The sequence below is a fragment of the Labrus bergylta genome, chromosome 20 (assembly GCF_963930695.1).
Source record: "Labrus bergylta chromosome 20, fLabBer1.1, whole genome shotgun sequence".
NCBI lineage: Eukaryota > Metazoa > Chordata > Actinopteri > Labriformes > Labridae > Labrus > Labrus bergylta.
Window position 1 is genome coordinate 4,860,641 of NC_089214.1, and position 16,284 is coordinate 4,876,924.

The 16,284-nt window shown below is 38.8% G+C and overlaps 2 protein-coding genes across 4 annotated transcripts in view; one reads left to right on the forward strand and one right to left on the reverse strand.

Annotated features, from left to right (window-relative positions):
* Positions 1–1,354: 1,354 nt before the first annotated feature.
* smpx (small muscle protein X-linked) lies at positions 1,355–16,265 on the forward strand. Of its 2 annotated transcripts, none has more exons than XM_065949118.1 (5): positions 1,355–1,467; positions 7,376–7,435; positions 11,166–11,252; positions 12,261–12,422; positions 15,632–16,265. In XM_065949118.1, the coding sequence occupies exons 2-4, from the start codon at positions 7,400–7,402 to the stop codon at positions 12,417–12,419; spliced, it is 282 nt and encodes a 93-aa protein (XP_065805190.1). In that variant the 5' UTR covers positions 1,355–1,467; positions 7,376–7,399; the 3' UTR covers positions 12,420–12,422; positions 15,632–16,265. The 2 variants fall into 2 exon arrangements, with proteins under 2 accessions (XP_065805190.1, XP_020512948.1); XM_020657292.3 differs by lacking the exon at positions 1,355–1,467 and adding an exon at positions 3,838–4,024.
* cnksr2a (connector enhancer of kinase suppressor of Ras 2a) overlaps positions 7,660–16,284 on the reverse strand; it is a 70,060-nt gene continuing 61,435 nt past the window's right edge. For both annotated transcript variants that reach the window (XM_065949116.1, XM_065949115.1), the window contains exon 24: positions 7,660–11,214. In XM_065949116.1, coding sequence (XP_065805188.1) covers positions 11,162–11,214 — 53 coding nt within the window. In that variant the 3' untranslated portion in view covers positions 7,660–11,161. The remainder of the gene's footprint in view (positions 11,215–16,284) is intronic.

Genomic DNA, 16,284 nt, shown 5'->3' on the forward strand with positions numbered 1-16,284 from the left:
CCATTCAGTGTCTCACAGATCCTCTCAGTATATTGTATCCAAGTGACAAATCTTTGGATTCATTTCTCATTCTGTGTGCTACAAGTAACTTAACTCCCATCTATTTACTCACCTCAGTCAGTCAGAAAGCTGCTTGAGAATGAAATGAAATATTTGTGTCTTCTCTCTGTTGTTGGAGCGACAACATGAGCAGCTTGAGCAGACGCACAGGGCAATGCCCTCATGTTCATGTGACCCCCCAACTCCAGTTTAGTGCCAAGCAAACACTAACAGCTGACTGGCATCAAGAAGAACTAACTATAGTGCAGCGAAAACAATTATTTGATCTCTGATTAAATCAGCAGGAGGACTCATCTTTCAGCCGGCTTGTCATTTCTTATACTTTCATCATCACGTGGCTGCATTTTTTTATTGACTTATTAAAACACTAAAAGTTATTTATTCTCCAAATACAGCTTTTCCAACTTAAACCAAAGGCCAAGATGTAAAGAAAAAAAAGCATTTTCAAGATGGCAAAAACAATCAATAGGCTTCAAAATTGAGCTCCAGAAACTAATGGGTGATGTCACTGAGACTACGGCCATGTTTTATATAGTGGACGGGTTGAGCGCATTCAATTATTGTTGTTTTTTTTGGGTGATTGTTGAAATATGGAGCTCCACAAATCTTTCTGCACTGATGCTGTTCTTCATTTCTCTCTCTCCCAATTCTTCCAGTGCCCTCTGACCTCCTGTTACTGTGGTGTCATTTTCAGGAGACCACTATGTGTAAACTACAGATGGAAGCTTCATTATAATTTTCCCAGATCTCTAGACACAAATATGCATCTGTAGAAAAATATCACCCATACAACAGCATTTCTTTAGCAGCTAATTCAGTGAGTCCCGCCTTGATATTTTGTTATTAGCCAAGCAGCTAACCACAGAACTTCAGAAACAGAGATGCCAAAGTCATGGTTTATAGGTTATAAACAATAAAGACATTCAGTGATGAAGCTTTAAAAGGTTGGGCTGTCCCTGCCAACAGGTGAGACCAGTGCATGTGTGCGTATGTAGTTTGAATTTGCATAGTCTGAACTACATAACAAGCCTGCATTTGAGTTGGTCATTTTACTACCTGGGCATGAAGAAGATAAGTATTACAGGAGGGACTCTACAGGATCCTTGTGGTTTGATGCAATGAAGGTGGACAACTTGATGAGAGGAAACGCTGCATGAGAGAAAGGTGAGTTCACACGCCTCAAGAGATGTCAAATGAGCAGATGAGAAAACACAACTTAAGATAGAAACAAAAAACACACTCTCAGGCGGATAACTCATTCTGCTTCTCTCCTAATGACTCGGATTCTGCTCAGGGAGGAGTCTCGTGTGTTTCCAAGCCAATCAGGGCGAGCGGAAACAGGTCAGGTAGCTGAAGAGGACCTCAGAGAGCGAGCAGGCCGGGCAGAGCAGCCACGCACGTCAGGAGGTAAGACAGCGCACACACATCCACACACAAACACACACACACTCATACCTTTAACTCTGGGAGATCACAGCTCCCTTCTGGGCCCGTCGATGAGCATCAGTGTTTAAATGTTGATATACCAGCATGATCACTTCTGCGTGTGTATAAGCGTGTGTGTGTGTGTGAGTGTCAGAGCAGAAATAGGGCAGTGCCATTTTAGTCACAAAGATGAGAAGGAGTGTTTTGGGGACTCAAGTGTCTGAGTTTGATGAAGATGCATGTAAGCAGACATGTACCTGGTCCCATGTTTCCCTCAATAACAACCATTACTTTGATTATCTTAAAACCATTTTAAGAAGATTTTATATTCACATAAACATGTGTGAATAGAAGTAGATATTTATGTCGTTTAAATGTGTCATTCTCAAATGTTTTTTTTGGTCCTGCGGTTCAATTCTCGAAGTAACATTGAATTGTAACTACATCTAGTTCTAATAAGGTGTGCCACATTTAGAACCAACTCTATCAGGTAAATGATTTCCATCAATGGAAATTCTACTACAATTAGAACCTAATGCAAATTGGAGAGGTTCAAATGAGGTACTCGTCGTGTCAATATAAGTATTAGAGAATTTTTTAGGCAGGCAGTATTGTGTCTTGGTATTTCATGCTTAAAGGAAGAATGTGCGACTTTGTAATCCAGTAGATGTCGCGCAGTTTGTTTTGAAACCAAAACAAACTGCTGTTTGGCACCACCTCCGCCTTATATTAAAGCCTCCGCTCTCCTCCAGTGACAAATCTCCCTAACTCCTCTCGTTTGCACAAAGGAGTTATCAATTAGAACGCATCATAATCAAACACCATTTAAGGCTTTATATGTGATTTCACACTTAAATGTAAAAATCAAGTATATCCTCTGAAAATAACTCTGTGAGTCATGACTGTCTACAATGGGTGTAACACTCGAGTCCCACTGTCTGTGATGTTTTCAGAGTTTTCAGAGTCCTATCTTCAATTTGTTTACATCGCCAGGACGGCCGGCTGACTCCTCCCCTCGTGTATAAAAGTTGTTTAATTGAGGGACTAGAGAAAAGAAGAATAACATACTGTACTCACTGCTTAACTGTGTTTCTAGATCACGCTCATTTCAGGTAAATTTACATGCAGTGTGAAGATACCAGCATAATAAAGATCGCTAGCATTAGCATGCTAACATAACAATGCACCGCAAGTTGTTTTGGTTTCATGCTGGTGCTCAAGGGCGACATCTGCTGGATCAAAAAATCATATATAAAGCCTTTAAGCACAAGCGGCAAACAGAAATGTCCTTTGCTAGAGCTGCAATTACCTGTGACCCGCCTTGTTGTGTTAGCGTGCTTATGTTAGCCTGTAGCTCAACACTGCATGTAAAGTGATAGAGAATGACCGTGAGACATCCAATTAAGAAGTGAGTAGGATGTGTTATTTGACTTTTCTCTCGTCCCTCACGCAAAGGGATGAGCTGGCTGGCCGTCCCGTCCATGTAAACATGATGTAAATACGGCTAAGACAACAACACAACCGTCGGGACTCTCACTTCTCATTGTAGACGGTCATGACTCAGAGAGACATTTACACAGGATACTTGATTTCTGATATATTTATGTATAAAATGTGGCACATTTTTACTTTGAACGCCCTAATTTCTGAATGAAGTTCGGTCTGCAGCTAATTAATTTCCCTCAATGTTGTATGGAAACTGTCAGGAAAGGTTTAAATCAATGACCACATTTGTTTAAGCAGGTACTGTATTCATGTGTTTTGGAGTTTCATGCTTAAATGTTTTATTTTCTGAATGGAGTTTGGTTTAGAAGGTTAAAAATAACCCCCAAGTGGAACCAAAAGTAAAAAAAATGTTCAAATCAAGGACTGTGCTTCTCATTATAAATATCAGATGCAGACAGCTATGTTTTTGAGTATTTCCTTCTTAAATGCTTGTTTTTCTGAATGGGGTTTGGTCTTGCAGGTAAAAGTCAACTTGTAAAACTTGATTTCAGATGTATGCTCAAACCAAAATAGCACACACGGCACAATAAACATTTTTGCATATCGTAAGATCAGTTTTGTGTTTCCTGCTCAGATGTTCCACTTTTTGAAAGAGGTTTGGTTAAGTAACTTCAAGCACTGGAACATTTGACTGTTTCCGCAGTTGAAAACCCTTAAAAGGTGGTTAAATCTCAGAGATTAAGCTGCACGGTGCCGATGTTTGACAATGTTTTGGTTCGTCACTCTGTGTGTCCATGTGTGTCTAAGAGTGTGTGAGTGTGTGGACAGAAAGCAGGTCCCCTCTGCGTATCCATCTTCTATTTATAGTGAGAACAAATCCCAGATATGAGAGGAATCCTTCTACCACTTACGAGGCAGAGAGAGTGAGAGAGAGAAAGAGAGAGGGCAGAGGGAAGAAGAAACGAGAAGGGTAAAGAAAGAGATGAAGAGTCGAGAGGAAACTAGAGTGTGAGAGATGGACAGAAAGTAACCCAGCAAAAGAAGTCCGAGAGCGTTTACAGCCAAGCATTTGACCTTTGTGTTGTGTCCCTAGGTGAGTTACATATGCTTTGTTTATATTTGTTAGAGCGTTTGAATAGGTGTTTCCATTTGAATAGCAATCGTCATTTCATTCGGCATCTTGTAGTCTTGAAGTGTAGCCTATATTAGATTAGACTGTCTCAAAATAACTTTTCCTCACTGCCTGCATGTGATCCTGGCAAGGTTTATTAGTTCCTATTAAAGTGCTAATCTTTAACGTTATAGTTCAACTTTTGGAATGGAAAAAAAAGCTTATTTGCTTTCTTTTAGGAGTTAATAAGAAAATTGGCTCAACTCTCATATCTGTAGCCTAAACACGGAGCTAACGACAGCTTAGCTCGACTTCCCGCCGAATAAAACGTCCAGCACATAGACTTATTAAATCCACAAGAAATGGGATATAAAGTGTTTTTAAGTAAATTAGATCTAGAGGTGTTGGTTAATCAGATTAGTTGACCTTATGGATAGATGCATACTAGCTGTTTCCCATGCTGACAGTGTTTATGCTATGCTAAGCTAAGCTAATGGCCTGCCGGCAATGGCTTCACATTTTTCACATTTAGCATGCATCCAAAAATGGTATGAACCCTATGAAAAAGAAATAATACAAAAAAAGAAGGTAGAAGTTGTTTCCAAAATGTTAAATTATTCCTTTGAAGGTTACACATATTTCCTTTTTTGTATCTTTTAATGTTGCTGCTAATTAATATATTTTGAAGACCATGGAGGTCTATGGCAAGAGTTTCTTGCCATAGACCATTCAATCATGTTAAAGTTACTTTTGAACGTTACTTTTATGGAAATTTAACATCATAATTGATAGATATGAATATTGAACTTTAGGATGCTAACAAGCCGACAATATCAATGATACAATGATTATTTCTGTTCAGCATAAAATGTAAATTTGCTGACTTTCTTTCTTTAGCACCAAAACAAAGAAAGTGATCCACGGTTCTTTTAGTTTTGCAGGTACAGTATATTGTGGAAACCATCCATGAATTCACAACAATTGATCAAATAGTCATCCAGATATTTCAGTCTGAACCAAAAATTTCAACCTCATCTACAAAGGATCACAAAAGTCATTTGGATTCATCCTTTAAGGACTAAGTTCATCCTAACACAATTTCCTCATTCAATTTCTCAAAAGAATTTCAGTGTGGATCCAGGGATAGACTGACAAACAATAACATCACCATCCCTAGAGCTAACTTTTGATACTTGCATGGCTTAATAGCAGCTTGAAAAATAAAATCTCACCATAGAAAGAAAATTGTGTTAATTCATGCTACTCTGCACATTTTTAAATATGCTCTCTTGTTGATATTCCACAAGTTCTTATGGTCAGGTTAAAAGAGTTTCCATGTTTGAATAATTTAAAGTATGAGGAATAATTGGACCTTAGGTTATGTGTGTGCCTGCCTGTGTGTGTGTGTGTGTGTGTGTGTGTGTGTGTGTGTGTGTGTGTGTGTGTGTGTGTGTGTGACAGACAGTTTGTGTAAAAGTGAAAGGGCTTGTCAGGCTTTGCAGTGTGGCGTCAGGGGGGCAGCTGCTACTCATGGCTAACATAATCCCCTTGTGTAAGCACAAGCATGTGTGTGTGTGTGTGTGTGTGTGTGTGTGTGTGTGTGTGTGTGTGTGTGTGTGTGTGTGTGTGTGTCTTTGGTTGTGTATTTAAAGATGTCCATGCTATTGCTCTCATGTCAAGGACGGCAAAGCTCTCACTGTATTTTGTGTCACAAACAGCACCCTGGAAACGGTATCTAAGGGCTGCCATTGAATACAGCAGCAGCAGTCAGAGGGCCTGCGGTTGCCTCTTTGGTCCTCTCCTCTGAGCCACTCATAGATAAGATAAATAGGCCATGGAAACTTCTACGATTAGAAACCACTTGGGTCAGTGTCGACCCAGGAAACAGCAGGAGGGGCGGATGTAGAAAATAATATAAAACGGGCTAAGCTAAAAGATAAGGAAGAGAAGGAATGTTAAATTCATAGACTGAATTTAGACCAATTCAGTCATTTTTTTAAGAGCTAATTCTGGCATTAATCTGGCATTGGTGCAATATAGTTATAATGTTAGGGTAGTCTAGATTAACCTCAGCAGAAACCTACACATTTTGACAATTAGGACTTTTTGAACAGCTGACTATCACGCTGCTTTGCATTCCTCTTGGCTTTCTGCTTCTGTTTTTAGACATACAACTTTAATCTATGCAAAAGAAAAACAAGATGTTCAGAGAATAGAGAAAGCAGGCAAACACAATACAAATAGACATTAAAATGTACTCAGGTAATAAAACCATCAGCTGCTGTTGCAGAATTGTCATCTGTAGCCACCTATAAGCTAACAGTAGCTAAAGGAGTTGGTTGAAAACTTTCCCTAGCTTAGCTATTTAATGTTTCCTGCTGACTCATTTAAAAACAAAGATCTGAGGGGGTCTGAAATATGAACATAAATGTCATAATCATGATATAATTAAAGCTGTGAAACATAAATCCATTAAATGTTAACCTGATAAGTAGGAAGGTTGTGAGAACACTGCGGCTATGCAAGAGCTACATGGCGTGAAATTGTTAGCTACCTGTTAGCCTCGCGTCCAGCAGTCGCAAGGCAATTTAGCAAGCGAGTGAGCAGGCAAAGTGATTGAGGAAAAGGTTGAGGCTGCCAGGGAACATTTTTTATCTCACATAATCTTAAATCATGAAGAAAAGCTTTACATTGTTAAATTATAACCCTAACCCACATTGTTTTTGGATGTGATAGTCTTTTAAAAATCTTAAAGTTTTCTAGCATATAGAAGCATATAAATGATTCCAGTGTCTTCCCATTAATAACAATATAAAATCCTAAAATAACATTTCATTGCTACTAACATCATTGGAAAACATTTCTTGAGCAGTTTTAGAAACATAGTTGTAAGTTTAAGTAACGTGCCTCAAACTTGAACAATTTGTGGATGTTTCAGGATGGGAGAGTTAACGGTTTGAGACTTTAATCGAACACATTTGGAGCCTGTCACAGCTGCTCCGGCTCAGTGGAGGAAAGTGAAATGCATTTAGATTCACAATTCCCACTTATCCTGCCTTACTTCACGATAGGTTTCTCCTTTGCACACTCCTGCTGCACTTGAGTCACTGCTAGACTTATATTTGACATTTCCTGCTGTCTCTCTGTCTCCCTCTCATGAATGATTCAGAGAGCAGTTCCTGTACCTGGTTCACTCTATAAGAGTCGCTTAGCAACTGAAATGCTATCCCAGGCCTTGAAAACCACCGAAACAGAGTCCCAGTGCCCCCAACACTCACACATCCACACACAAATACACACACAGCTGATGCCTGTGGTCTCTGCTTCCTCCAGGTCAGTGGACTTACCGGGGGGATAATGTCCAAACCTTCGTCCAACGTTAAGGCCCTGCAGGTAAAACTCTCACTCTTTGTTTGTGTGAATGGGTGTCCTGAACTGAACTTTCATTGCATTTTACAACTTTAAAACCATATTGTATGAATTCTGTGGCTGCTATGCGATTCATTTCTACCTGACAACACTTCAGATATGTTGCAAGAATAAAATTGTATTAAAGCTTTTGAATAAAATAGCAATTGAACTTAGTCCTGTTCAAATAAAGTCTCCAGAAGACACTCTTGTTTACACATTAAAGTATTTATTGGTAAAGGCAAATACAGAGTTCAGACTGTGCATATACAGTACCAAGGCTTTGTTAGTGCAGAGTTGTAGCAAGGCGAAGAATGAGGTGTTGTCTGTATCCAACCCAGGCCAGCGTCACAGCATTTCATGAAATCATCACGAAATAAAAATACAAGGAATGAGGGATTTCCCTTTTTTAAATTTGGGTGAAATTACCACAAGCTCTTAACGTGAAATTGTATGCTGATGGAATTAAATGTTTAACTCCCAGCAACATGTGAAATAAAGTTAGCCCTCAGAGCTTCTTGGTGGGAAACTGTCTGGAAACCAAAGTCGTGCAAAAGTCAATTATTTTGAACAATTTAGCCAAAACCATGATCTTTTTCCAAACCTAACCAAGTAGTTTTGGGGCTTTGACTTGATGAATACTTAGTAGAAGTTGTGAATGTGCTTGAATAATAGTTTAATCTCAAGTCTTTGCACATTCGATACTCGCACATGTCATCCTATCTGCAATGGTTCAGTTGAAAGAAACAACCTAATCTTTTTTTTCAAAAGAAAGATATATTGGTTGTCCACAGCAGAGAATACTTCCAGGTTAAATACATATCGTCCGTAAACAATGCTAAAGTGCTAAATCCGTGTCCATTTATTGAAATCAATAGATACATTTTGTGACTATTTCATAGACTGCTGTTAGACTGCTGGTTTTTTGTATCACTGTTTCTGTTGTAATGGCTTTGTGCGTGCATGTCAGAGAGGCTTTCTTCTCATCGTCCGTCTCTCTTCTCATTGTGCTCATTGTCATGTCTAACCATGGGATAGGCATCAGGACATTGTTTTTTCACACCAGTACAGTACAAATATGAGGTTTCTCAGTTAAGTCCTCATCTCAGCAATACTTAATCATCTTTATAAGTCCAACACAAACAAGAACAGCAGCACGATTTCACATTAAATAATAACGTTTTTATCAAAAACATCTTCAAAGCTTCATGTCAGCAGGCTAGTTTGACCTTTTCTTTATAGATTTGATCATTTTGGGAGGCAATACCTGATTGAGCTTCAGATTTTTTCCTAAAAAATAGTACGTTTGTTTACATTACTTAACTTAAAGCAGCTGCTAAACTCCAGATTTAGGATTTTAACAGCAAGACATAGATCGAGCTTAAGCCAGTCAGAAGTAATTAAAATGACACCTTTAACAATGTCAGTATAAACTCTTGTTTGTGGTATGCATTTGACTTTTCCAAGCATCAGCATCGTCCTCTGGCCTGAGAGGCAGATATCGATCCACTCTAGCAATTGACACACTCTGTTTTATTCCCGAACTATTATTAAGTACAAGGCAACCTTCAAACAGTGTTGGATTGCGGCCAAAATGGCTGTCAGGCGACAAATGTTCCCAACAAATACAATTGCAAACAAAACATTCTCACCAAGAGGCGAAGTCTGTCTGAACTTTATATATCTGAATTGTGATGAGTTATTCTCTGATCAATTCATAAAAATGTCTGTTTTAATGTCTTTAACCACAGACCCTGCTGGCCCTCGAGTTTTTGGTCCCCCATCGTGTCCTTGATTCCCTTTCATATTTACAAAACACTTTGAGCAAGTTTACTCAGGAGGGATTCATTCGACTTCCATATAAATCATTATTTTGATTATTTGTATATTTTCCTCAAAACACCCGATAAGATTGATCCTTCTCAGCCTTCTTCCAGAGCATCTCATTTTCTAACTCCAAAACTTAAGCATTAAATATCTGTTCAGGTTCCCCAAAGAGCTTGTGCACTGCAGCCTTTAGTTCCCAGGGAGAGTCCAATATTTACTTCTTTAATAAACAACTAGTCTTGCACTTTCAGCCTAAAGTGGGGGAGCAGAGATAAATCATAGTGTTTGCGCCGTTTAAAGACGATAAATGAGTAAATATTTAAGTCCTTACTAGAAATGTTTGGCTGCTCAGGCTGTTTGGAGAAGATTTAGGAGAGCACAAATAACGTATAGGCCTACTTTAATTTAGTGGTTCTCAACTGAAAAGTGTGTCGGGAGCAGTTTTTTGCAGGTCGTATATGTGTGCCTCAAAAATAATTATGTCAAAAGTATTTGAAGCACTTTTAATACATGCTCAGTCTCTATGTTCTATCATATATCTTTCTGAGAGTAAATACCACTGTAATGTCTATCTAAGCGTTGAGAAAATCTGCTTAGCTTAGCATTACATTTGATTGGCTTTTTCTATCCAATGAGTCAGCTTTGAAGGAGCCTTACGGTTAGTATTAAAACTTTAGAGAGACAAACTAGCTGCTTCTATGTCAAACGAACCTTAGATATGTAAGCTCGCAAGATTTTTTTTTACATTTTCTTCATTGTGTGTTGTGTTTGTTATTCTATTTTGCAGTGTAGAAAGGGCAAGAAAGTCCGTGTAGAATAGTGCAATAAGACAATTATTGGGTTTAATGCAAGACTATTACCCAGGAGTTAGTGCCTAAAGTTAACCTTCAACGTTACGATTACTAATGCTTGGTAAATGCTGTGAAACGTGTGCAAGTGTTTTGGGACAAAAACTTGGTTTAGCTAAAGATTTGGGTCTGGGCTTGAATATAAAACATGAATCTTACTGTAGGTTTCACTTAGGACTCAAAAAGCCATCCTACGGGTGTTAGTGGGAGAGCATGTGTGCAAGTGTTTTGCAAATCTAAGGTTACAATTTCAAGCCTTTAGACTAAGCAAATGATATCCTGGCTGCAGCTCTCCTTTAGAGACAGATAAGAGAGAGCTATTCTTGTCTAGCTGCGTGGAAGCTATTAAACATACTTTCAACAGGTAAACGTATGATTGCTTTTAAAGTTTAGCTTGATCGTTTTCCTTTAACATTTGGTTAGGCCTGTTGGTGTGTCAAAAAATGATTGCTAACAGCACGTAAAGCATAACACAGTAAACAACCCCAGCTAAAGCAACATTAGAGTAATACAAATCTTTAACAAACATGCTGCAAATGAGGCGATTCTTCCAGAACTTATCCTCTCAAATCCTAAAACCCTTAATCTCTGGAGAAAAAATAGTACCAGCATCCTCTGTGACACACAGCACACTCCCTCTCTGTACAGCTGTACAATATGAGCATATATACAATACATTACAGGTACAGTACAATGCAAAACACATCAAATCCAAGTGACAGGACGTCGGGGCAGGCGGCAGAAGAACATTAAGTTAGCAGGCAGATCTCTGAGCTCTGTAAGTGTGTGTAAATGTGTGTGTGTGTGTCCCAATTTTCATAAAGACACATCATACTTTCAGGTACATGACGATTACCAGGAAGTAGTGGTCATAACCAAAACAAGGGGTTTTGAGGAAACAGCGTGCACACACACACACACACACACACACACACACACACACACACACGCACGCACACACACATACACACACATACAGGAAACTCAAATTTGTTTAAATGTTGACAATATCTCATTGGCTGTTCCTTGCCATCCGTCAGGCTAATTTGAACATCCCGATGGGAGCTCTGCGTCCAGGGGCGGGACATCCTGTGAAGAGGAGAGAGGAGACAGTAGACACAGAAGAGGTGAGAAAACACACAGACACCCAAAACCCTGACACACTCATTCACAAGAGAGAGAAGTATATTTATCAGCTGGTATCTGTAGATCTATACTGAGTGAAAAACAAATAGGTTTGTGTGCAAACATGAAATACTACTGCAAAATTATGAGCACCTATATTTAAAGCACATCTGTGTTTCTACTGGTACCAAGTTGGGACAAAATAGCCCCGAAGAGTCAAAGCAACAGCAGCTAAATTTAAGTTGAAGGGAGGAAAGTAAGAGCTCAAAGTTTTGAGGTTGAATAGCCACACCTGTCGTAAAATCCTTCAAAATGGTCCGACATGAGATCATGTTACAGCGATAAATCTTTGAAATAAAACCAGGACAAATCTGTCAGTACTTGAGCCTCCTGATTAAAATGTGCATGAAGTCATAATATGCCTTTTTCAGGGGTGGCACAAAGTTTGTGTTCACACTCTGGGATGAGTAGCATTTATTGACCTTTCATGTCTCCACTAATCTTATCTATTTCCTTCAGAAAGTAACACTATAGAGTGGCAACATATACATTTTCTAAGCTTCGTTTCTTAAGGACAAAGTTAAACTTTAAAGACTAAAAATAGGAAATGTGCTGATTCAAAGAAAACTACTAGCAGCCTGTTGAAAAAGACAAAACAAATAGTCAATGATAGCTCTGGATTTTAAGGTTGCCAATCAGATTTGGGCCTAGGCCACCCCTGGCCAACACTTTGAGCCGCCCCTGCTAAAACGTCCTTGAGTAAGTTAATAACATTAATATCATAAAACATTGTAAGCACTTTTATTAAACATGTAATTCCTCACAAAAAATGCAGTATCTTAATACAGAAAACTAAATTCAACTTTTATGACAAGCAGATATCAAAACACATAAGATGACTTCTCTTCACATTCTCCCCCCCCCCCCCCCCCTTCTTTATATTGTTAAAATGCTTTGGTAGTGGAGACTCATGATAAACAGCTTCTGCTCTATATTTTGATTGTTTGTAGGCTCAGGCTCAGTCACCAGAGCAGTCACCCTGCGCTGCAGCACAGACGTCAGAGGAGAAGAAGACGTTACCGGGCGCGGTGAAACTGCCCGGGCCCGCTGTTAACCTCTCAGAGCTGCAGAACGTCAAGAGCGAACTACGATGGGTCACCAAGGAGTAACATGTAGGTGTAGACACTCATGACCCCTGAAAACACTTCAGCCCGGATGCTTTTGTCTGAACACTTAAATAAAAAACCAAGATCAACGAGTTTTATAGCTTTAAATACTTATTTTTCTTACATCTTTAAAACTAAAAGCATTAAAGTGGTACACGTCATTGGTCGACACGCTGGGCTTGTAAATGTCATGAAAGTAAAAAAGTGAAGGTGAAAAAGCCAGCTGATTGGACACACAAATTTACACTTGTTTGTTTTTTTACGACACTGTAACTACTGTAACATTTCACAGCTCGTGTTTGAATAACCACTTTCACAACATACTTCAGACTTCAACTTCAAATAACTTTATTTATCTGTTAGGATATTCAGTTGTGTAAAAGAGCAAACAAAAACATACATATACAAGTGGCTGTATTAAAAGCATGATAAATATGTCATAAATAGTTGTAACCAATAAAACAATTTTACAGTGAGCGCTATAAAGTCACACCCTCGATCCAACATGTCATAGTAATACATGTGTGGTAGGTACTATAAGTAGCCCATAAAGTCATTTATTTACCACATTATTTAAATATATCACAGTGTTATTAATCTAATTTCAATATGAACATTCATTAAAAAAAGTACTTGCCTTGACTTTAAAACAGATGTCTCTAAGTTGTTTCTGCCGTCATAGAAAAGAAAACCCAAATATCCTGATTATGCAGGTGCGCGCTCCATAAACAGATCATTTCTATATTGTCCTTATCATCCAGGAAACTTTGGCTTTTATCCAGTTATCCTGTTTGATAACTTGGATATATACGTATGTGCAATAGCATAGCTCTTTTTGGTAAAAGGTCTTAAGAGAACTATTCAAATGAGAACCAAACTAGAGCAAGGAAACACACAGAGGAGTTCGCAAACAGAGTCTGTGTGGAAAATGCAAATCCTGTCACTGAGTCTGAAAACAGTAAATAAGTATTTAACTCTACAACAGAAGTCTGTATACTGTGTGCGGATAAGAAATGCTCAGGAGAACTAATGCTGAACTTACAAGCAAAAGTGCTGCACTGAGCAAAGATAGGAAAATGTACTTAAATGATTGAAAATAAAACCATGCAAAGAAAGGTCCTCGGTGTGTTATTGTGTTTTAAACATGGTCAGGGTTTATACTTCATTCTGATTGGATGCAGGGTGTACATTATTTTTCTGACTATCACTATTGTCACCTACAAAGAAACTGCGTCAGAAGAGACAGTTTACCGTTCTCGCTACATGGTACATTCTGTATTGAAAATGAGTAACCATAGCAACAGGCTGCTGTTAAAGCCTTTGTTTACAATTTACTGCAACCCTCCACATTCCACATTGTCCTTCGCATCCTGATAATGGATGACTATTTTGGCACTGTCTCTTTTATGTATTATAAAGTATGTCATTAGATTATTACTAATGCATTAGTCTGGCTGCAGAAATTTAATGGTTCAGGAGGTAAAAGTTATTCATTTCTAACCTACTTCATTGCTAAAATAATGAATTCCCCCCACTTCTTTTAATCTAATCTGACTTCTCTTGGACTGCAGTTAATCTAACATCCTGTCCTAAAATCCTAAAAAGATCTATGCATGTGTATGAGTACATTAACACATTTCTAAAGTGCAGTGGAGTGGATTGCTGCCCTGCAAAAAACTAAGTTGCATTGGATATACAATTCCACTAAAGTATTATCTACATTAAATCAGTAGATATTAAAGGTGTCATTTTGTATTTGACAGTCCGATAAGTACTGAGGTCCTGCAGGCTTGCCTTACTGAGACTCCACATAATTACTTGCAGTGGTCACAGCTCACCACAGGGGGTCAGTGTGTGCCGTACAGTCTTTGTTTGGGTCAAGCGCAGTGTGTTTGTGTGTGTTGTTGCCTGTGTGTGTGGGCTGGAGAGGTTGAGTCAGGCTTCTATATTTAAACTTAATAGAACAAGAGTGTGTGTTTTCAGAAAACGTGTGCGAGCACTGAGGGGCAGTCTGTGCTGTGACTTTCTCAGCAGGACACAGAAACCACAATACATCCAAAAGCTGGGGCTGCTCCGCCCTGCCCAATGCATGTGGGTGTGCTGTGTAGGAGATAAATTAGAGCGAGAGAGAGAGACAGCGAGGGAGTGCAACTTTGAGATATAAACACGTTTCTCGTTAGTGCTATTTCTGAGTGGATTCAGGGTGTTCACACTGTGAAAAAGACACCACTACAACCACAAAGGCTGCTGCAGCTGCATGATTTCTATGTGATGGATTCTATTCCTGTGCAATGCAAAGTAATGCACAATTGGAGAATATATTTACAGCTTGAGGGAAACATATAAACAAATGTTATCTGAAGAAAGATCCGAGGACACTGAAGTATAAAGTTCAGTAATTAAAACTATATTTTGCATTCTTTGACCGTGTCTTGTATGTCCCTGCATGACCACAGTATGTGGACACCCAAATATAACATGTATGATTATATACCTTTTCCAAAACTACATGACATGCAAAGCTCCTGGGAGGAACTTCTGTTTGTGCCGATTGTGGCTCCCCCCTGTGGACAAAACTGTACCTCTTATCACCTTGCTGATTTTCTGCTGTACATGTGAGTCGTGTTTTGAAATAGAAATCTACTCCCGCTGTCTTTTTCAAGTCTAATATAACACTCATCGAGAATCTTTGCCGGGGAAAATTTAAATAAAGGCTGTCAATCACTTTGTCTGACATCTACCTGACGATAGGGTTTCAGGCATAAAAATGACTTTATAGGAATAAATCGCCTTTATGCTGATGATCTTGTTTGCCAGAAAGGCAATAGTGTAGATAAGTGTCTGTTTTAAAACCAGCAAATAACTCCTCACACATCCACTGATGTTTACCTACTCTCCTGAAGACCTATGCTCTGTCTGAGAAGTGTTTGCAAGACTCAAACTCAGAGTCGTTGAGATGGAAATAAATTGAAAAATGTGCCAGACAGTGATGGAGATCGGAGAGAGACAGGACTGAAAAAGGTCAAGAGAGATAAGTGCAGAGAGAAAGCCAAGGACGTATCTCATGTTTCTCCACATTGAATACAGTGACCCCGCCTTCCTGTGTTGTCTTGGCCTTCCTGCTTTCCCCAGAGAGGTCGGCAGCTCTACGACCGCTGATAGCAGAAAATTAAAATCTCTCACAGTGACTGTTATCTGTATATTTCCCTCTCCAGGATCCCGAGCCCGGCAGAGACGCAGGCAGATAATCGCCCACTGCCATTGAAGTCTACCAATCAGTCTTATCCCGACTTGTTTGGAAAAGAACGATATCTCTCTGGGAAGCCAACATCCAAACACCAAGAAGCTCTCCTGCAATCAGCGCTCTGATAGATTAAAAATGTGAAAAATATCTATATTTATCTGGTTGCTGTTTTTTTTCCACTAAAGTTGGTATCAGAATTTGTACAAAAAAATGTAAGTACTGTCTAGTTAAAGAGAGTATTTCTGGCTCGTTTTTACTGCAGATAACACTACCTACTACTTTGACTTTTAGAAGTAAGTGAGTTGTGTTTTGATAATGTCGAATTCAGCATTGTCTTTGCTTTTCTTGTTTAAAGGGTCATTTTGAAGCCTGGAAACGTTTGTTTGCAATTGACATTAATTTAAGAAAACCATTCTGTAAAAACTTTAACAGTGGATTTGAATGGACGCTTTCAATGAGATCATGTGGTTATAAATGTAGAATCCGTTACATTTGGGAGGGATGGGGGTATTCTTATGTTTTTGTTGTTTCATTGATATGAATGAACCCAGAAACTGTTATCTCCAGTAAACTATTGCAATAAAACAAAATGTTTAAAAACAAAAGTCCAAACTTTTTATTTCA

Excerpts from the sequence above, each read along its gene's own strand:
- smpx (XM_065949118.1), top strand. The coding sequence starts at position 7,400 with ATGTCCAAACCTTCGTCCAACGTTAAGGCCCTGCAG. Across the intron at positions 7,436-11,165 it reads CCAACGTTAAGGCCCTGCAG|GCTAATTTGAACATCCCGAT; the intron begins GTAAAACTCTCA and ends GCCATCCGTCAG. Across the intron at positions 11,253-12,260 it reads AGACAGTAGACACAGAAGAG|GCTCAGGCTCAGTCACCAGA; the intron begins GTGAGAAAACAC and ends GATTGTTTGTAG.